General features: G+C 38.4%; 1 protein-coding gene across 2 annotated transcripts in view; it reads right to left on the bottom strand.

The window, feature by feature from the left end:
• Positions 1-4,173: 4,173 nt before the first annotated feature.
• WASL (WASP like actin nucleation promoting factor) overlaps positions 4,174-20,787 on the bottom strand; it is a 52,089-nt gene continuing 35,475 nt past the window's right edge. Inside the window, exons 6-12 of one of the 2 annotated variants that reach the window (XM_065048866.1) lie at positions 18,215-18,383; positions 14,972-15,014; positions 14,409-14,562; positions 13,575-13,592; positions 10,652-11,172; positions 9,074-9,182; positions 4,174-6,862 (exon numbers count right to left, since the gene is read on the bottom strand). In XM_065048866.1, coding sequence (XP_064904938.1) covers positions 6,801-6,862; positions 9,074-9,182; positions 10,652-11,172; positions 13,575-13,592; positions 14,409-14,562; positions 14,972-15,014; positions 18,215-18,383 — 1,076 coding nt within the window. In that variant the 3' untranslated portion in view covers positions 4,174-6,800. The remainder of the gene's footprint in view (positions 6,863-9,073; positions 9,183-10,651; positions 11,173-13,574; positions 13,593-14,408; positions 14,563-14,971; positions 15,015-18,214; positions 18,384-20,787) is intronic. The other variant, XM_065048867.1, reaches the window with a different exon arrangement.

A 20,787-nucleotide genomic window follows, 5' to 3' on the forward strand; every position in this document is an offset into this window, starting at 1 on the left:
CAAAGTGCCGGGTCCTGCACTTAGGTCAAAACAACCCCATGCAACGCTACAGGCTCAGGGAAGAGTGGCTGGAAAGCTGCTTGATGGAAAAGGATCTGGGTGTGTTGATTGACAGTAGCTGAATATGAGCCAGCAGTGTGCTCAGGTGGCCAAAAAGGCCAACAGCATCGTGGCTTGTATCAGGAACAGCATGGCCAGCAGGACTAGGGCAGTGATCATCCCCTTGTACTCGGCACTGGTGAAGCCCCACCTTAAATACTCTGTTCAGTGTTGGGCCCCTCATCTTAAGGACATTGAGGTACTAGAAAGAGCGCAGAGGAGGGCGAGGGGTTGGTGAGGGGTCTAGAGCACAAGCCTTATGAAGAGCAGTTGAGAGATCTGTTTAGAAAGAGAAATGGAGGCTGAGGGGAGAACTTACCAGTCTCTACAACTACCTGAAAGGAGGTTGTAGTGAGGTGGGTGTTGATCTCTTCTCCCAAGTAGCAAGTGATAGGACAAGAGGAAATGGCCTCAAATTGTGTCAGGGGAGGTTTAGACTGGATTTTAGGAAAAAATTCTTCACAGAAAGGTTTGTGATACAGTGGAACTGGCTGCCCAGGGCACTGGTGGAGTCACCATCCCCAGAGGTGTTTAAAAGGCATTTAGATGAGGTTCTCAGGGATGTGGTTTAGTGCTAGTTAGGTTAGGTTATGGTTGGACTCTATTCCGAGGGTCTCTCACAATCAAAATGATTTTATGATTCTACACATATTATAAATACCTATAGGGATGGTGACTCAACCACTTCCCTAAAAAGGACCCTTTAAACATTACGGAATGTTTTTCACACACTTTTTCTTTGTTTCATCTTGCTTTACTGCACTCTTTTGGCCCTTCTACAGACTTACAATACACTCTTGCCACGTATTTGTTTCAATTTTGGCCACTAAAAAACCCTATTTGGGCTGTGCCTTCTTATCAGGCATCTTGCTGGCCAAGGTCTTCAATTTTGTTGGTAACTTTCCTTTTTCCTGGTCTGATAAGAGTTCTGCTTTATCTGATAGCTTGCATTAGAATCAGAGTAATTCATAAGGAACATGCAGTAGGTTTTTAATAACTACTTTCTCCATAAGAGTAATGCACATGTGACAGGTTGCCCGGCTGAGGAGCACATTAGCAATGTAATGTGCCATATTCAAATGCTTTTCTAAGAACAGAGGCTGCGGGGAGACCTCCTGCCACGAAAATCAGTATTTCCCTCTCCAAACCACAGCATACCATTCGGACAGCAGTTTTGGAAAAGTCACCTAGAAATACTTCTAAAGAAGTATTATTTCTGTTTGGCAAATTGTAGACATGGCGAATAAATGAAAAGGTCCGGGTACCATCCCGCTGTGCTTTTCATCCAGAATTATATTGACTCACAAATGAAAAGGGCAGCACAGAACCCGGACAGGAGTCAGGTGGGATGCTGAGAACTCAGCAGCAGCATCCCCGCTTCAAAAACAAACCCCCCATTATCACGGCTGGCACCTTCCCTGTCATGCTCTTGGCACCAACTTTGATACAACGAGTTTTCTATTTGTTTTTGTTCCAGATAACCCACTATTAACATGGTCTAAAACATAAACCACAGGCCTGAGCGGTTTTTAACACAACTGACAGCAGCGGGGCTCACCTGTTCTCCAGAGCTCATCCTCCTCTTATCTGTCTTGGGGACAGTAGGTAAGTTGCAGTAATATATCCTCGAAGGATTAGGTGCTAAAGCTATTACTGGTGAAAACTTTTAATTCTTGATGTAGGACCTGGAATGAGAATGCTACTAATACTACCTAGCAGATTTCTGCATTGCTCTTCACACTTACACACACGTTACCCTCAGGAGGCTAACCACAGAAACCCTGTTTTAAGTTAACTGGGTCTAAACTGCTTTTCCCATTTCATTTTGAATTTAAAGACTTGTTTTCTGCTAACAGTTGAACAGTCACAACCCTGAGAAAGGGCGATATGCTGAGGATCATTTCTTCCCTTGGTCCAAAAGACTATTTTAACCAGAAAAATTCCACAGAAGCATCTACCAAAAAAACCCCAAACAAACAACAAAAACAACAAACCAACAAAAACAAACAAAGGAACAAAACCCCAACTAAACAAACCAACGGATACAGATTTCTCAGCAGCTTGTCGCTCTGTGCACCTTGTATCCCGGGCATCAGGGAAAGCGCCATCTACCGACAAAGGGCTCCAGATCCAGCTCGGCTGCTCCGGCTGTTCCCTGGTTTTTGGTATCAACATCCAGAAGAGCTGATTGTTGATTTTGCATGCCTGCCAATGTCATTTGAGCAAATACTTTGTGTCTGATATATGATACAAGCATTATCATATTTCTAAAGCTTTAAACTCTGGGTTGTATTGTGTCCCCTGGCTGGCACATACAAAAATATAATGCCAGTGATGGCTGTTTCCAAACTTGTTCTGTATTTTAAAGATTATCTGAAGATTTTTTCCCTCAGAAAACCTTGCACCCCTAATCTGATCCTCAAGTAACAAGTTTAAATTTCACACTGCTCGAGTAACAAAACTCAGAAAAGATGATTAAGCTTCAGGGAGGGAAAAAACCACACATGAAGTAATGGCTCAAGAATTTAACTCCAAAGATACTCCAAAAACACTTTAGAGCACTAGCAAAAGGCCTTTGAGTATGACTGCCAGTACCGAGAACCACAATAGATGTAAAATATCAAGCTTCAGAATTTCAAGTGGGTATTAAGCTGTTTCCAGATGGGTAACTCCTGGAGTTGTTACACAAAACTATGCCAGAGAAAAATTTGAATAGCTAATAAATGACTACTCTAGTTCACTTTAGCAGGTTACTCCAAAAATACTGTAAAATTCAGCAAGAAATAAAATCTGTCAGAAAGCAATTTAATATCTCGATATTGATGCAACGATTCTACTTCTCAACATGTATCTGCATGAATTTCCAATCTGTGATTTCAAACAACCAATGGTTTCTTTCTTCAAGCAGACATGCCATAGCAGTTCAGTGATTAGAAAGAAAAAGTCTCTTCCACAACTGTATAAACATCCTCAAACTTTCGAATGCTACCTTAGAGAGGAGTGTCAGGCTTAAACAAGGGCATTAAACCTCCACAGCTCACATTCTAGTTCATGCTACTCTGCCCTTTCCTTCTCCTCTCCCACAAGAAGACTCCAGGCAGTAAACAATCCCATAGCAACAGGAGCCCCCACGGCAGTGCCAGAGGATAACACGGGTCCTTTGAGAGACAGAGCTTTAGTATCTTCTAAGCTTCCCTAAACCATTTTCACTTTTCTATAAATAAAGCTGCTTATCACTGTACTTAAGCTTCAGGAACTTTAATTAGACCAGGAATTCCTCTAGTGATTAGATAAAGGCTGTTGCAATGGATTGGTAACAGCCTTAAACAAAAACAAGAGGATCTCTCCTGCTTTTTCCATTTTACATGCATCTTACTTGAGAAAGTAATCGTTGTCAAATGAAGACAGACAAGCCTGCTTTCAAAAGCATGTGTCAGGCTTCTGCTCACTTAAGTGGAGAGGAAATAATTACATACCTCAGCACACCCTGCAAGTAACAATTCCAACTTCACCCTGCACTTAAGGCCTAAATAATCACAGAAGCAGTAAACTCCAAAATAAAGTGTACACCAGATAAAAATGTGAAATACTGGACTCTTCAGCTGCTTTAGAGAAGGAAAGCAGATGTCTGAAGTGTCCTGAGCTCAAACATTACAATATGCAAGACAAAGATTTACATCTGTAAAAACCTCCTAGGTTACAGCCTTCATCAACAAGAGTTAACCATCTAGGACTCCTGCAGGAGCGTTGAAGAGCCAAGCGTGTTTGTCTGACCTTGAACTGTTTGGATCACCGCGCTGCCTGCAGCAGTAGCTGTTTCCAGAGGAGCCGCTGAGCAGCTGTGACATCTGCCAGAGGGACGGGGTGTCACATTCTTACTCATTGTGTTTGTTCACCAGCACAATCCAACTTCCCAGAGTCAAGAAAACTACTGCGATCTGACAGCAGCTATTTACCGCTTTGTGAACTTGGCTATGCGACCAATGTTACTTTTAAAATGTGCAATCAATATACAGATCTATTTTAAAAGCTGTGCCACCATTAGCACTTAAAAACCACACAGTTTTACACTAGTTGGGTCAAATTAATTTTATTATGCTCCATGATGAATTGCCACCAGTGCAACATCCTATTCACTGTACATTTCAAAAATTCACATACTAAAAATTTCAGTTCGATATATGGAAAACTGAATGATTGAGAAGTTCTTACGGATTTCATACGTACAAGTGGCTACCTGATATTGTCTATGCACATAGAGTGTTGAGATACAAAAGCCTCATGCTAGCTTGTTAATTGCTAAGGCTATCTGGACAGTCATTTAACCAGAATATATAAGAGAGGCCTTCATTACAATGTTTAGCAACAATGCACCAGTATCATGAAACGCTGCTATCTTCTGCTCATAGTGCATGTGGCGGAGTGCTGAAGCATGCAGTTCTGACTAACTTAACTGCCACTGCAGTCGTTATGCCTGAATTTTATCATGTACAAAACACTACTTTAAAGTAAATATTAACCTGGACACCACAGAACGTGAGTGTACTATTCGTATGAAGTAAAAGAAATAGAAAACCCAAAAGCTTTCTTTGGCCAGTATCTACAAATCAAAGTTTTCTTTAATAAGGTAACTTCAGAGCTTCCAAAACCTGGAACAGAATTTTGAATTCTGAGCTGTGATGCTTAATTATTAACTATATTACAGAAATTCCAATTCTGGGAACGTAACAGCTAAACATACCCAGTAAGTAGCATGTTAGGAAAACCTCTAGGCCTCATCTGCTTCATTTTAAAATGCCTTATATGCAATAAAAAAATAAGGGAGCAGTGCCAGAAGTTATATGAAAGCCATACAAATACTTTCCTTATACACAAGTTCTTAACTCCACTGCCATTAGCTGCCCCAGGCTGCCCTTGCACTTGATCCAACACTCAAGCCATTCCAGCAGCAAAGTGAGCAGAAGTGTTTCCAGCAGCAGAGGGCAAGGCGAAACTTACTGCAAGACAATGAGACCACTTGGAAATATTTTCCTCAAGTAATGTGCTTAAATTAGTCTTGGAAGGAAGTTAGCATCCTCTGAATAATTTAACTACAACCTTACCTCCCCCACTACTTTTCAGCAACTTTCCTTTCTTCTCATATGACTAAATTAATTCGCTAAAGACTAGGTTATAACTGAGTCAGAAATCCAAGCCGCATCATGCAGGTCCAGCCTGTCAAGATCAGGTCAACACTGGGTTTCAGTCAATACAACTCCGATAACTTAAATTTAGTTTGATAGCTTGACTACAGTCAAAGACCCAGGACACTATGCATTAACTACACTCCAAATATGACTGACTTAACTAAACATTCTGTGTCAGATAATGTGTTTTTTTAAAAGATTTTCTATCTGAAAGTTACAGTAAGTACAGTAATTAATGCTGCAGATATTGAATACCCACATAGCAGAGATTAGTATTTTGTAATAGGCAGATATGCCAATGTTTACTGCACTACAAAGTACAACTTATATAAATGTGCAAGCTGTGAAATGAGAATCCCATTTGCCATCCACTTATTCAAATAGTATTCTTGATCTTCATCACAACCCTTAAAGCCAACACATAAAGACAGAACATTGAATAAGTACTGAACTTTATGCAAAGTGTATATTCTGAGTGAATGGCTTTCCAACTTCATGGATGTAGGACTGGCGTTTCAGCATTTCTTGTGTACCACAACGCAAAGACTGCAAAGTAATACCACTTATGTTTACTTTATTAGTACACCAATGTCCTACAAATTTTAAAAAGTAATTAAACATTATTAAAGCAAGCATTAAACGCAGCCCTTCAGCCTGAAAACCACATAAAATTGATTTTAAAAATAAATCAAACTGTAGCAATTTGCAGCCTCCAGCATAGTCCCCAGTAATTTACACTTCTTCATTCTGCAAGTAAGAGCTGGGAAGGAAAAAAGACAACTTATCTGCATCAAAGATGCCTTTGCCACTATTACGAACTAAAGCCACCCTGTTTAACTTCAGATAGAGAGCTCCCTAATTGAAGGATTTAATTACTACTGCTGTTCAATAGCAGTCAGTAGAGCTACAGCTAGGGCAAGGTATCTTCACAACTAGCTGTGCATTTCTGTCATGATTTTGTTTTATGTAAAGCATACTGCTAAGATTTGAACTGCAACGTTGTGATGTATTTGAAACCATGCAATAGTATAAACCAGCTGTAACATTCACGCAGCATTGCATTTGAAATGAAGGGGCTAAATAAACTAAGAGCTGCATCACTTAAAGAACATAGTGCTATACTAGGTTTTAATAAGAAAATTTAGATACAGAAAAAGTAGGGTATGAAAATAGTGTTTTCCTTCTTGCATTATAACTAAATTACATTAAGGTTTTTGTCAGTCTCGCATATTACATTTAAACTCCCTTATTGATGGAATGGAAAGTATTCACATGTACACGATCATCCAGGTGTAAACTTGCACACATTAACAGGGAGTAGCTTTGTAGAGGATTATGACAAACCTTTACAGATTAAATGAGGTATTGCACAGATTAATAAAAAAGCAAAAGGCAACAAAAATATACAGCAAATTGATAGAACATTTACATGATAATTTTACAGATTCCATAGACAGAAAGTAGTGTTTAGTATATCATTCACCTTAAAAAATATATATATATAATAATATATGATCAATCATCCCATTCGTCATCATCCTCAAAGTCTTCTTCATCATCTTCATCCTCATCTTCATCTGTAAGACAAAAAAAAAGTCACTTGCATGCAACCAGTTAACATGGCAAAAGTGTTACTGATTTCTCTCACAACTTTCTGAAAACAGTGCAATCAGTTCAAGGAGGACATGACAATACATTTGGGAATACTCTATTTTAAGACTCTTAGACATGACATTAAGTTTAGATTGATAGTGGATGAAAGTTAAATCTAATATTTTTCCATTCTCATTCCTTTCCTCAGGTGCCTTGTTTTCTATTATGAGAAAACGAATCAGAAGTTCTCATTTAACACTCACTACTCTTTCTTAGAGAATGTGAGAATGGCCAGCTTGTTCCAGATTGGGTTTTAAACTTCAAGGACAGATTTCTGAAATGTAAGAACTGTTTCTACAGCTTTACTACATAACAAGATTTCTGTTTACTGTACAAGCAGATTAAAAAAAAAATTAAAATTGTGAGCTGAAGTCCATTGCGGTTACTGGAACATTCTGAGCTGTGTAACGCACATCAACATCAATGTTTGTTGTTAACTTTATTCAGCCTTCCACTATTTTTACACATATCCTAATTTCAAAATTGTAGCCTGTTAAAATTAAACTACTTATTTGTTAGGCAAGAGTATTTCCTTCCCTGGGAAAATGCTGTATTGAGCACTCTTCTGCTATTTAATCTATGTAAAGTACCAAAATTGGAAATAACTACATAGGGCAGCAAATCAACAAACTATATTGCACTTAGTCAAATGGTTTGCAGACTGCAAGTGCAGTTTTGGTATGGAAGCAAGCTCTGGAACAAAAATATATCAAAGCCTGAACAGAAGAGATGGGACCAAACAGCTGTGCTGCAGCTTCTAACTGCTTTGATTACATGCAAATATTTGAGAAATGCAAATCATCTAACAACCTTATTTTTTCGAAGCACTGAAGTATGAACAGTTGATTCAGTACTCGTAGAAGACTAGTCAAGTAACACTAGTTATCTGATTTTTATCCAGCAGGTGGCATTCACAGCACACTGGAAGCCACAGTTTTAAGAGCATGAATCTTTGCAAGATCTTTGGCTTCTAGAAACTAAAAGCATTAAAAACCTTCCTTCCAAAATATTTTGACAACTTATTTCATCACAAATTGTAGAGTCTTACATCTGGGTAGGAACAACCCCAGGTTCCAGTATAAATTGGGGAATGACCTATTAGAGAGCAGCATAGGGGAAAGAGACCTGGGGGTCCTGGTGGACAGCAGGATGACCAGGAGCCAGCACTGTGCCCTTGTGGCCAAGAAGGCCAATGGCATCCTGGGGTGTATTAGAAGGGGGGTGGTTAGTAGATCGAGAGAGGTCCTCCTTCCTCTCTACTCTGCCCTGGTGAGACCACACCTGGAATGTTGTATCCAGTTTCGGGCCCCTCAGTTCAAGAAGGACAGGGAACTGCTGGAGAGGGTCCAGCATAGGGCAACAAAGATGATTAAGGGAGTGGAGCATCTCCCTTATGAGGAAAGGCTGAGGGAGCTGGGTCTCTTTAGCTTGGAGAAGAGGAGACTGAGGGGTGACCTCATTAATGTTTACAGATATATAAAGGGTGAGTGTCAGGAGGATGGAGACAGGCTCTTCTCGGTGACAACCAATGATAGGACAAGGAGTAATAGGTACAAACCGGAACACAAAAGGTTCCACTTAAAATTAAGAAGAAACTTTTTCTCAGTGAGGATACAGAACACTGGAACAGGCTGTCCAGGGAGGCTGTGGAGTCTCCTACTCTGGAGGCATTCAAGACCCACCTGGACGCATTCCTGTGTAACCTCATCTAGGTGTTCCTGCTCTGGCAGGGGGATTGGACTAGATGACCTTTCGAGGTCCCTTCCAATTGCTAACATTCTGTGATTATGTGAAATCTAGTGGCTAAAAATAAGTCAGTTGTAAAAAAAAAACAAACCCAAAAAGCAAACAAACAAAAAGCAAACAAACAAAAACTTTAAAAGGATATTATCCTTGATTAGTAATTTTTAACTCAGTATTACTGCAAACTACTATGCACCAGTAATTCAAAATAGCATGAACCAACCATTCAGTCCATCGCCAGGGGTCTGCCTAGACTTCAAATGCCTAGAGCATTTTGTATTTGTCTATATGCCAAAATCCATTCTTTTATCCAACAATATTTTATGTTGAATAGAAGTGTTAACTCTTGAAAACCTGATACCAGGAGGTCAGAAAAGTTCCATCATACTCACCTGAAGAATGAATGGCTTTGCTCCTTTTCTGCATAACTTCCATTAATGCACCCACAATTCCTGAGGTGGGTGCAGGTGTAGGTGGTGCACTCTCCTGACCATCAGATACCTTTTAAAAAGGGATACATTAGAAATAAACAATTAGCAAAACAGAACCTGTGTATTTTGAGACAAGCTTCCTTATAAAATTAAGGAGTTTATTTTCAGCCAGAGGGAAGAGAGAAACTGCAGTTTGTTTCTTTAGCTCAAGCTGTTTTTATTTATAAAAAAGCCAACCCTTTTTCTTTTGCCATAACACAACTGTAGTTAGTCCATACTCAAAATTAAATATTTTAGCTCTGACTATCATGAAGTGAGTGCTCAGCTAAAGGAAAGATTCTTAATATGGTTGTGCAGGCATGACTTGTGTGGCTGCACAATCATTATTTATTTTATCCTTGGTATACACACAAAATAATTTTTCCTGTCTGGGTTCGTTAACCAGGTCTGTTTTGGGCCAATAATCCCTTCTGAAAGTAACAGACTTTGATACTGTACATCTGTAATGGCAAATAAATATTAACATGCCCTCACACTTCTTATACCAGAAGCTTCAAGTGCAGAGTGGCAAAAAAAAAAAAAAAAAAAAAAAAATAATTAACTATAGGCCTCAAAAAGAAATAGTAATGGTAATAGCCTGAGCTGCAGCAGGAACACCAGAAACATCTCTCATGGGTGGCACTTTTCCAGACACAGGCAGCCACCTTCTTACAAACTCCAATATTTGCAGAGCACAGCTCCATTTTAGGATGGAGAAAAATACTACTACTACTACTACTAAGTAATAACATAGTGTTTGCCTTCCACTACCATTACTGCTGAACTCATCCCCTGCAGTTGTTCAGATGATTTTACTAAAGTATTCAGGAAAGCAGCAATCTGTCATAGTTCTTGCATATGTTCTTTACAGCCACAATACTGTGGTATCATCATTGTAGGATTAATGCTTAAAGCTTTACTGAACAGTGAGAAGTGAGCTGAAACAAGGATAATTTCATGCACTAGTTCTCATCTATAGCAAATATGCATTCTAAGCATATTTGACCTCATTAATGTTTATAAATATGTAAAAAGTGAGTGTCACGAGGATGAAGCCAGGCTCTTCTCTGTGACAACCAATGATAGGACAAGTGGCAACGGGTGCAAACTGGAACACAGGAGATTCCACTTAAATATAAGAAGAAACTTTTTCTCAGTGAGGGTGACAGAACACTGGAACAGGCTGCCCAGGGGGGTTGTGGAGTCTCCTCTGGAGACATTCAAAACCCGCCTGGACACATTCCTGTGTAACCTCATCTAGGTATTCCTGCTCTGGCAGGGGGATTGGACTAGATGATCTTTCGAGATCCCTTCCAATCCCTAACATTCTATGATTCTATGACTTCCTCAGTACTACCGTTTAAAGGATCCCTTCAAAAACTCTAAAAGTTATGATCCAGCCCTAACTCTGAAAGTTATGAGCCACAAGTTACTGTTCACACACACTGCAGCCATTTCTAAGTCCCAAGGGGACATAGATGAGAACCAGCTTTTACTCACAGATTTCAGCTGGATACCCTGCCGTATCTGGTCTAACAGTGCATCTCTTCCTGAGCAGGACACAGGTCGACTGTTCTGTTCTACTTTCTTTAACTGAGCTCCTTCTCTGATTTGATCCAAGAGTGCTGCTTTGTTTCCTGCAGGAACTGGAAGCTGGTGATCAACCTCTGAAGGAAGGCCTGGTGGTGGAGGAGGACCAGGAGGGGGTGGAGGAGGAGGTGGCGGTGGAGGAACAGATGATCCACTTGCTGGTGGTGGTGGCGGTGGAGGAGGGCCAGATGGTGCAGATGACGAGTGCACTGGTGGTGGTGGAGGGTACATCCTGTTGGGAGGAGGTGGGGGCACCGTGGCACCAGGCCGAGATGGAGGTGGGGGTGGAGGTGCTGCTGTGGGAGCTCTGGAAGGAGGAGGTGGCGGTGCCCCTCGGCCCCTGGCAGGGGGAGGCGGGGGCCCCGAGCTGTGGGGAGGTGGTGGTGGAGGTGGAGGGGGTCCTCCTCTGCACGGTGGTGGTGGAGGTGGCGCTGAAATGAAAGAAAACAATTTACAATTATGTACTACTCAATACCCGTAAGCCTTTCAAAGACTAGCAGAAAAAGAAACAAGGCTTCGCCTTGCCTTTTGCAAGGATCTCTGTGTCTGTGCGAATTTTACCAATTCCAGATTAAGTTGGATATAGCTAAGTATAAGTTATGCTCCTAGGAATGCAATCAAACTGAATATAGCCCCCAGGTCTGTCGTGTATTTTGTAACAGAACCAGCACTGCAGGAAGCAAGTGCAATACATAAAAAGACAATTAAAAGTTACAAAGCAAGCTTGGTCATTAATTTTGCTTTGGTCCTATGGTAGCAATTTTCTACATAATCCAAGTGTATCTTAAGTTAGTGTTTTAATTTCTCAAGACAAAATGCAGAAAAATTCCCAAAAAAAATCCCCTAAACTTTTGTTGAGCTAGGACAGAAGGCAAGAGAAAAAATGTTTTAGAAAATACACTTGAATTAAAATACAAAATTACCACTGTATGATCTATCCATTATTTTATTAGGGAATAATACAGGCAAATATTTTTGAAGCATCATCTTCTAGTAAAAAAAAACCCTACCAAAGCATTATGTTGCAGCATAAAATGACTCTTAGCTCCTTTTACAGAAAATTCGTTCCAAAAATACCTTTATGGAAGGGAAGAGACTGTAGAAAGGAAACAACTTCAGGGTTACCTCAATGCACAGGATCATTTCTAGATGAAGTGGCCTTGAAATGGACCTGCTCTGCTAATGGCATTTTAAATAGCAGCATTTCCTCTTCCATCAAGCACGTAATGACTTACGGTATTTTAAGCTGTGCAGTTGTTGCATGTTAACTACTTAATAATCTTGGTGTTGTCACACAACTGAGAAAATTCACATTTGATTTCATGTGCTTTCATAATAAAAATTGTATTACACTCAAGAAGATACTTCTTTACCTCTTTCTCATTATCTCCTTCCTATTACATACTGAAAAAGCAGTCTGTCTGCATTGGAACAGAGAAGAGACATTCTGAAAAAAAAAGGGATTTTGAGGAAATAGGAGACACTAGTGCCTCAGTACCTCCTTCCCTGCTCCCTCCTAAAGTTATGTGTTATGTTCTTAAGTTCCAGAAACTGCTCCATTTTTCTTTCCCATCCCTTCAAAAGAATGACACGGGAGAACCTCTGCTCAAACGTCACATATTTCGCAAGACACATAGTGCCACCATTGCTGATTAAAAGAAAAAAATAAAATCCCACCAATTTTTGGCTGACAAGACTGTAGTTTCCCTTTCGGCCATTGGAGGCCAGCATTTTCAAATATAACTTACTCAGCTGGCACTACCGACAGCTTTTCTGTATTACTGGTAAGATACATAACATGGTCATGCTCCAGAGGCTGTAGATTTTGAACACAAGGTTTCACTTTTCCTGTGGGGAAAGGTTTTATTTGCATGGTATATAGAGAGATATGCCACAGCCAATCAGTGGCAATAGTTCAGGAGTTTTTATAAGGCTTGTCTGCACTCAGCTGGAGTGCAATGAGGGAGGAGGAGCACAGAGGGAGCACCATCACCTCATCTTCTCTCCCTCCCCAAACAGACGGTATAAGCAAAACAAGAAAACTTTTTTTAATAAGTGCACATTAAGCTGAACATGGCTATTAACAAAAAAAGTATGTAAAATCTTTTACTAGTGGTACTGTCACTAAGAAAAAAAAAAAAAAAAAAAACAACCAAAAACACCTCACAACAAACCAAAAAACAACCAGCAATACCAAAACTAGGGAAAGGGCAGGAAAAAAGTAGCAATGTGTCTGCAACTCTCTAGTCAGCATCCTAGCAGCTTGAATAAGTAAGCACAGAAATTCTTGCAATAAAACCCAGAAAAACATGTTTCAGTTGAGAAAGAACACTTCAACCAGCAATCAAACCAACACATCAATTAACATAAATGCAGATAAACCCACTGAAATACTGGAATATTTTATCTACCTCTATCAAAAGGTACAGAGGTAGATTTTTATCATGCATGTTAAAGATAAGGCAGCTTTTCTTTCAATTGCATACATGCAAGTGGCTGTAACTTGAAGTTAACACATGTGTAATAAAAGACAGGCATTTTTAAGATATTTTAAACTAGTTGTAAGACTCCAAGACAAGTCTTCTTAATCCAATTTTATGGTCCGCAGTCAGGGATCAACAACTCTGCAAGCATTTAAATAGAGTTAAGACCGACAGATTTCTTACTGATGAAAAAATTCATAACTGAAATTTTGCTTGCAATTTAATTAAGAAGTTTGACCATATTTTATTATTGCAGTAAACCAGATATGGACTAAGTTTTCTAGGAAAGAAATCACACAGCAGCATGAATACTTTGAAGCATATGCTTAGACACCAGCTCACATACATACCGCTCCACCGAGGGGGACCTGAGGAACAAATGTAACAAGTCATTCTACCCTGAATCTGTATCTCTTCAGTCACTTGAACAATTATTCACTAGTTTCAAACTGCTATAATTTCAATGGCACTTATATCCTATTCCTCCTACAAAGTGTTCTAGGCAAGTTTTTGAAAGTTTGACCTTGGCACTGTAATTTTCAGACCTACTTGCTATATTCTACTAGATAATGCATCAGCTGAGATCACATTTCAAGGTTGGGCAGGAAATGGCTTCTTTGAGAATTTCCTTGCAGCAGAAGCCTACTCAAAACTAGTACTTTTCACTTTAAATTAGAAAAAAGTGTTTTTTTTCCTGTTTTTAAATATTCATATAAAATTTTCAGGCCTCTAGCTGTTGCAAGGTTCATTACACAGTGCTGCCAGGGTAAACGGGCACCACACATACACCTGTCAGACATGTGCTACTACTCTAACTGAAAACAGCAATATTGCTTCTGAGATTTTAATTTATTTATAAGATTGAGATTATAAAGTAAATATGCAACATATGCAGTCTGAAAATAGTCTACATGGAATATACTGCATAGCTTTATAGTCAGACTGTTACAGGAAATTAACTGACATAGATAAGATCCTTAGTTGTTAGGGAACTCTCGTGGGTCATGCACGAACATTTAACATAGTGTATGCTATACAGAAACATTGTGAAATCCAATGTAACTGCAGTAACACGAAGTTCAGAGACGAGAATCAAAAATTGCTCATCACCAACAGCTTCTACTCTAACTCTTCAGGCTAAAAACGCCCTGCTAATTTTTATATGGAAATCAAAGGAACCCCACCTTGTCTGCGCAGTTCATTTTTAACAGCTTCCACACCTCCTGTTTTTTCAATGAAATCGTATATGACCTTTGAAGTTTCTTTGTCTTTCAGTTGAGCCTCTGAAATTCCACACATATCAAACAGGTTTTTCAGTTCTGGGTCTAAGTTGTTCACCTGCAAGTCAGATATATTAGTTTTAAGTAGCTTGAAATAAAATAATTTTTTAAAATATCATTTGTTTTGGGAGAAAAAACAAACAAATGAACACAAACTGTGTAGTTAAAAGGAACAGCAAAGCCAAAGACACATCTCTGGGTTGAATTTTCAGTCAGAAAGGACTATTTTAGGAGAGGTAAGTACCTTTCACAAAAACTCAATTTTGCAGGTTTTCCCCTCGATCTTGAATCTCTCCTATTTCCTCTACTCCAACATCTCTCTAGGTTTGAATTGTATCATAAAATCACAATTTATAATTATTTTGATGTGCAGTTAAGTTTATTTAATGCAAATCTTCACAACTTACATTAAAAACCTCTAAACTTTTAATTATTCAGTATCTTGAATAACTTATAAAATTACTTACATCAAAACCCGTGTTTGGATCCCAACCAACATGTCCAATATGTCTAAAAGAGCAGAAAAGTCCATTTAATCAGCATAAAAAGGACCTTGTTAACTAAAATAACAGGACACCGAGATAACTAGAGATTACTTCCAGCTTCTGCCTCCAGGCTTATAACACTCTAAGCAATTCTTGCTTCTCAGCACCCCACTTGAGAACGAAATAGTAAAACCTTCTTTACTCCCACTTTTTGTCAAAAAGACCAAGTGGAGAAGTTCTTTTCCCCCCTCAGGTTATGGTCCATGGCAAAACAAAGGTTCCCTGTCACCCTGTAGTGCACATGGATGGTGATAAAAGGACTGCATGGAGATCGAGGAAGGAGTTTGGCCTTTATATAGTAACTGGACTTCAAGCTACTGCCAAAGTCTTGAGCATCATGCAGCTGAAAAACCTCCTCCCAACATCGCTGTTTGTTCTCTCATCACCCTTCTCCCATTCACTGCCTTCTTTCAAAGGAAAGTCAGGACTGTTTTCAGCTGCCATCTTCCTAGGCTTCTAGTAGCCATTTCACACGGCTACTCAAGTATTATTTTATGTGATTCTATAATCAGCTAAAAAGGCAAAGAGTTTGAGCCCCCTCCAAGCTACTTCATGCAACTGCTGTTGGCTCTAGGACACAGAACCATTGTGTCACCAGAACTCCATGTTTTGGGTTTCTTTTTGTCAATGACCAGTTCTAGAAACACAATGCAGTATCCTGAATTGGATTTCAGAGTTTTAAAAATACCAGGTGAACCATTAGTAGCCAACAGTCTAGGTAGGCTCTGCTTGCCAAATTACACAGCGCAACAGACCTTGCGCTCCTGCTTGGGTCTGTCAGTACCACCAACAGCATAAGTTTTTTTAACATGATTACTGAAGTTCAATAATTAATGTTGGTCTTGGTATAAGTATGATTTGTTAACTACTTAGTTTGAAGGACAAGAAGTAAAAATTCTGTTTTAAAAGTGACACTATGCTACAGAAAAGGCAAAAAAAGGAAGACCTCTGTTTTGCCTAAATATTTAAAGGCCCTTCATTACCGAACTATAGGATGTTTTATTAGTTACAGAATTCTGGGTGTTAAGCTACAGCTTGTTTCACATAAATTAGACATGCATTTCCTAATACACACCCTCATATACCATTGTAACGTATTAACTGGCATATGGAAGCTGACAAATTTAGCAGCCAACACAATCTTACCCATGTATCTCTGCACATCTGTGCAATTCAGGATGCTCTTTTAACAGGCTGTGAGTATACGATTCAGAGCTTAGTGTACTTAATTGATATTAAAATTTCCATAGAGTAGTGTTAGCATTATTTCTCATTTATTTTTCATCCTTCAGAATAAAACAAGTTATTTGTACACATTGACTGCATAACACACTGTTTTCAGAGGTCTTTTCAATTAAAATGCCTATTTACCAGGTAAACTGCAACTCTTACATTATTTAAAAGAACTCATGCAGCAGTAAGTTATGCTAATGTTAAGTATAGTTTATTTTATTTCTCAGAACACCAAAAGTCCACACCTGTCCAACAGAAGGCATTTAAAAGTTGTATCTACTGACTGCAAAGCTGATCCAGCATAAACAAACAGCAACGAAGTTTGTCTTCACCAGTATCACAGTTCAAGTTACATACCAGTTATCCTACTGGCTTATTTCCCTAACATCACCAAACACCAATTCCCACACTTTTGTACAAAAACAGCAATTAAAGTATCTTACACAGTAAACAGACACTTTGCACTCTACAAGAAACTTAACTAGACCTTAAGCTGAAAAAAATAGACTTCCAATCTTCTTTTGCCAAGGTTCAACATTTAAAATTTAACGTTACATTTAACGATTTGGGAACATATATTTTTGTTTGAACTTCATTCAATATTTTATCATCTTATTCTCAGCTTGTCTCGGTCTCCTTCAATATTTTATGAGTGCACATAGTGTTTTGTAATGGTCACAACCTGACAGACTTCATAAATGAAGTCTCAAATTAATTTTATATCTGCGCTACTTCTACAAATTCTGATCAGAGGTGAGACACACTAAGGCAAAACATTATTTGCAATTAAGTCTGCATCAGTAGAGTTACAACAGTGATCAGCTACCAAACACTATTTGATTTTCTTTCTTTCTTTCCTTCTTCCTTCCCTTCTTTTTTGCATTTTTCAGTTTAAGTGACATTAACAAATGGAGGACTTCACTGGTACTCAGATCAGAACATGGTTGATGTCCGAATTGTCTAAGCACAGTTTGGTTAGGGAATCATTTTAGCCCATTTCTCCTTTTACTTTCTATCCACTATCCCATTGTACAGAGCACTCTCTCAAAACACTGTCCAGTAACATTACTGTAACTGGTAATACCAGCATTACTTTTATGGAGAGTTTTTCTGGGAAGGCACATCAGTGAAAGTAAAGCTAAATAATGGTTCAAAAGAACAAGACATTCACTTGGCATGTAAACCTGACACTGGGTTTCTAGTATTTGACAGAAACTGAGCTTTCCAGTAACTAACTCAAGCTCTTTAAATTCCTGTTGCTTTAACAAGTAAAGTACAGTTATTTTAAAAGGCAGAAGATTAAAATACAAAGTTACAGTTCAGGAAGACAACAGTTAATTCAGTAAACTGACCAAACCCAAGTTTTATGAAAGCAAAACTTGAAATCATACATCATAACTATTCTAAAAGATTGAAGATACATAAGAAACGGTATTAGGAAAAAACCCAACCCATTCCTAAGAGGTGTACTCATGCACACTGTACTTTCATCACAAGATATGGGTACTAGCCCATATACCAGAATAAGTAAGTTTGTAAACAGAAAGCTAGAGAGAAAAACATGGCTACACCATTTCTGTTGTTATGACGAGTCAGGGCCCATGTGCAGTTTGTACGCGGAAGCACAGCTAAGCAGGCACAGCTGTAAGAATAACAGTGTGAAAGAGCTGACCACTGAGGCTAAACATGAGTCTGCATGGAGCTGACCACTTCAATGAGACATTTTAAAATAAAACAAAACAAAAAACCCCATAAACAACAACACCCCCAAAACAAACAATTCTCCCCACAAAAAAAAACCAAAACAAAACAAAAAACAAACAAACAAACAAACAAACAAAAAAAACCAAAACAAAACAAAACAAAAAACCAAAACCACAATCACAAACAGAACAAACCCAAACTCAAGAAAAAAGGAAAAAAAGTCCTTACTGGAAATTAGATGGCGTTCCAATATCTGCCTTTGTCAGTCTTCTCTTTTTAGTTTTTCCTTTCTTCTTTTCTTTGGTATATGAAATATTGTTGACTTGTGGAGTATAAAATCTGTTAGTTGTAATTTCTGGGTTTTTGATATCAACAGTCGCCATTGGTAGATTTGGGCCTGTGAAGGTAAAGTACAGGGTTTTTACTACTGTGTTTCAACAAAGCCATATTTAACCTACAAATATTTCTTTTTTTTGAGTGGCAAAATAATTGTATCATAGCCACAGTTCTACATGTCACACATATCTGTCTGGGTTCTGGATGTCAGAAACAGAAATTAAGTGATTTGCTGAAGAAAGAAACCCCAACCAACCAACAAACCCAAAACCACAATGCTTAAGCAAAGCAATGGCAGAAAAATTTTCTACACTAGAATTTGATTTTTGCAAACTTGGCAAAGACAGTAAATCTAAACTAACAAGCTTTCAGGTGCACAGAACACATGGAAACAGACACATTAAGGTACAGCTCAGCTACAATCTTGGACAAGATGAAAGATGTGAGTGCCATCAATGGTAACACCCAGGACACCATCACCTTGGCAAACTGATCTTAAAGGAGAAGGAACCTTTGCTGAAGAGCTCCCATACAGGAATGCTTTCTGCCAATGCACACAGAACCAGGACAGCACAGAACTTGAGAAGACTGCTCTGGACACACTAATGTCTTCAATTCCATCTCAATATCTATGGAGCTATTCTGGATTTCTTACTTCTTACTCTTTGTCAGGTTTGCAAAATAAAGTCCCACATAAAAACAAAGCTTGAATAGCAGCGACAGTGAAAACAGCACCAGGAATAGAAGTTAAACGCTCAAATTATTAATTATGTTCTCAAACCTTTTTCTTCATTAAACAATTCTGAATTACTACTCTTCTTATTTAAAATGCATCTGAATTATACTCCTGCCAATATTCACATTTTAGTATTAAAATACTAACAAATGAATATATAATACCTGGCATGTTTTCCAGTCTTTTTAAATTTTGACAGAAGATAATCCTTGACATAAGTAACTAAAAGTAGGATTTAAATACTAAGAGGCAGTTTATGCATTTTTCATATATATATTTATATATATATGTATATATACATACACACACACATATACATATTAAAAAAAAAACAACTGCAAAAATGATATGTAATCTCACAGTGAAAAGTCCAAATCATAAAGAAGGAAACAATCGATAACATAGCTGGTTTAACACCTCAGTGGGAAGGACCTAGTACAGGCCAGAACAAGAAACAAGAACAGAAACACAACACTGGGATACAGCAAAACTCATCTGAAGCCACATGACAACCCCTACACTACTGTAGGAGTCTTAAAGGACACGATTTAAAACTTAATTGAAACTGCAGGAAGATTTTCTGAAGTGTTCTCCACTAAGCAGAAATGCTTTGATCTAAAAGCGTTAATTTCATTAGATTCAAAACCAAACCCCAAAATACTCTAGGAGTTCATTTTCATTTCAGTCATCTACTGTATTTTCTCACCATTACAGAGATATTTGTAGTTTCAAAAGATATACTGAGGTTCAAAAAGAAAGATGCACCTTAGCACTTCTGGGAAGTCCTTGATACTCTTCTGAAAATTCCTAAAATTCTATAAAATTACACCTTTTTGCATGTAAAATCCTAAAGTAACCATACATGGTTTTAACCACAAAGCAGCAGCTGTTTGCAAATAAAATTTTATTCAGCTGAGCTGAAACTAAGGACAGATAGCCTGATACTTATTCCTTGATGCTAATTCATACCAGAGATCACAGTAAACTGTTAAAGATGAAATTTTTTCTTACCGTCAGGTTTAGACCTTAGATGTCCACGAGGGATAAAAGAACCTTGGAAAGAATTGTACTCTTCTAGAACTGCCATATTTATATCCAGTAAAATTTTTCCCATCATAAGACATGCACCTTCCCCATCAGGTGTAGACAGCTCAATAAATGAGGATGAGAGAGGCATATAGAGCTCATCGTTAGGAAGCACCTGACAGTACAGTGGCTTTAAGCATCCACTGTTACCAGAATCCATGACATCTTCAGAAGGGGCTCCAGAAAATGTAGTACAGAACATTTTTAAATGTTAATTATAATAAATTCTTTGTATTTTATTTAGAACCTCTCTAGGCATCTGTCCCAGACTACAGACAGCCCTACAATAAATGCAAACTGTTCTAGTTAACATCTGAAACAAAATTCTGCCACATGGTTCTTAAAGATCCCCATAAAACCTAATTCTCTGACAAATCCTTATTTCATCCAGAACTGCACTAAGAGGTCAGTTCAACCACAATAACACTTCTTTATTTGCATAAAGAGACCTAGCCATTACAAATGCGTAGAACATAAATCCCAGGAAATTACAGACTAATACATTTTACATAACTGTTAATGCCAATTTGATTTTAATCCTGGAATTCTACAAAAAAAAAAAAAAAAAATCTTAAATCTGTACCATTCAAAATGTCATATGAAAAGACAGAGGGCTTTTTCCATGCAGCTTCAATGTATGCAG

Source organism: Columba livia, chromosome 1, assembly GCF_036013475.1.
Source record: "Columba livia isolate bColLiv1 breed racing homer chromosome 1, bColLiv1.pat.W.v2, whole genome shotgun sequence".
Classification (NCBI taxonomy): Eukaryota; Metazoa; Chordata; class Aves; order Columbiformes; family Columbidae; genus Columba; species Columba livia.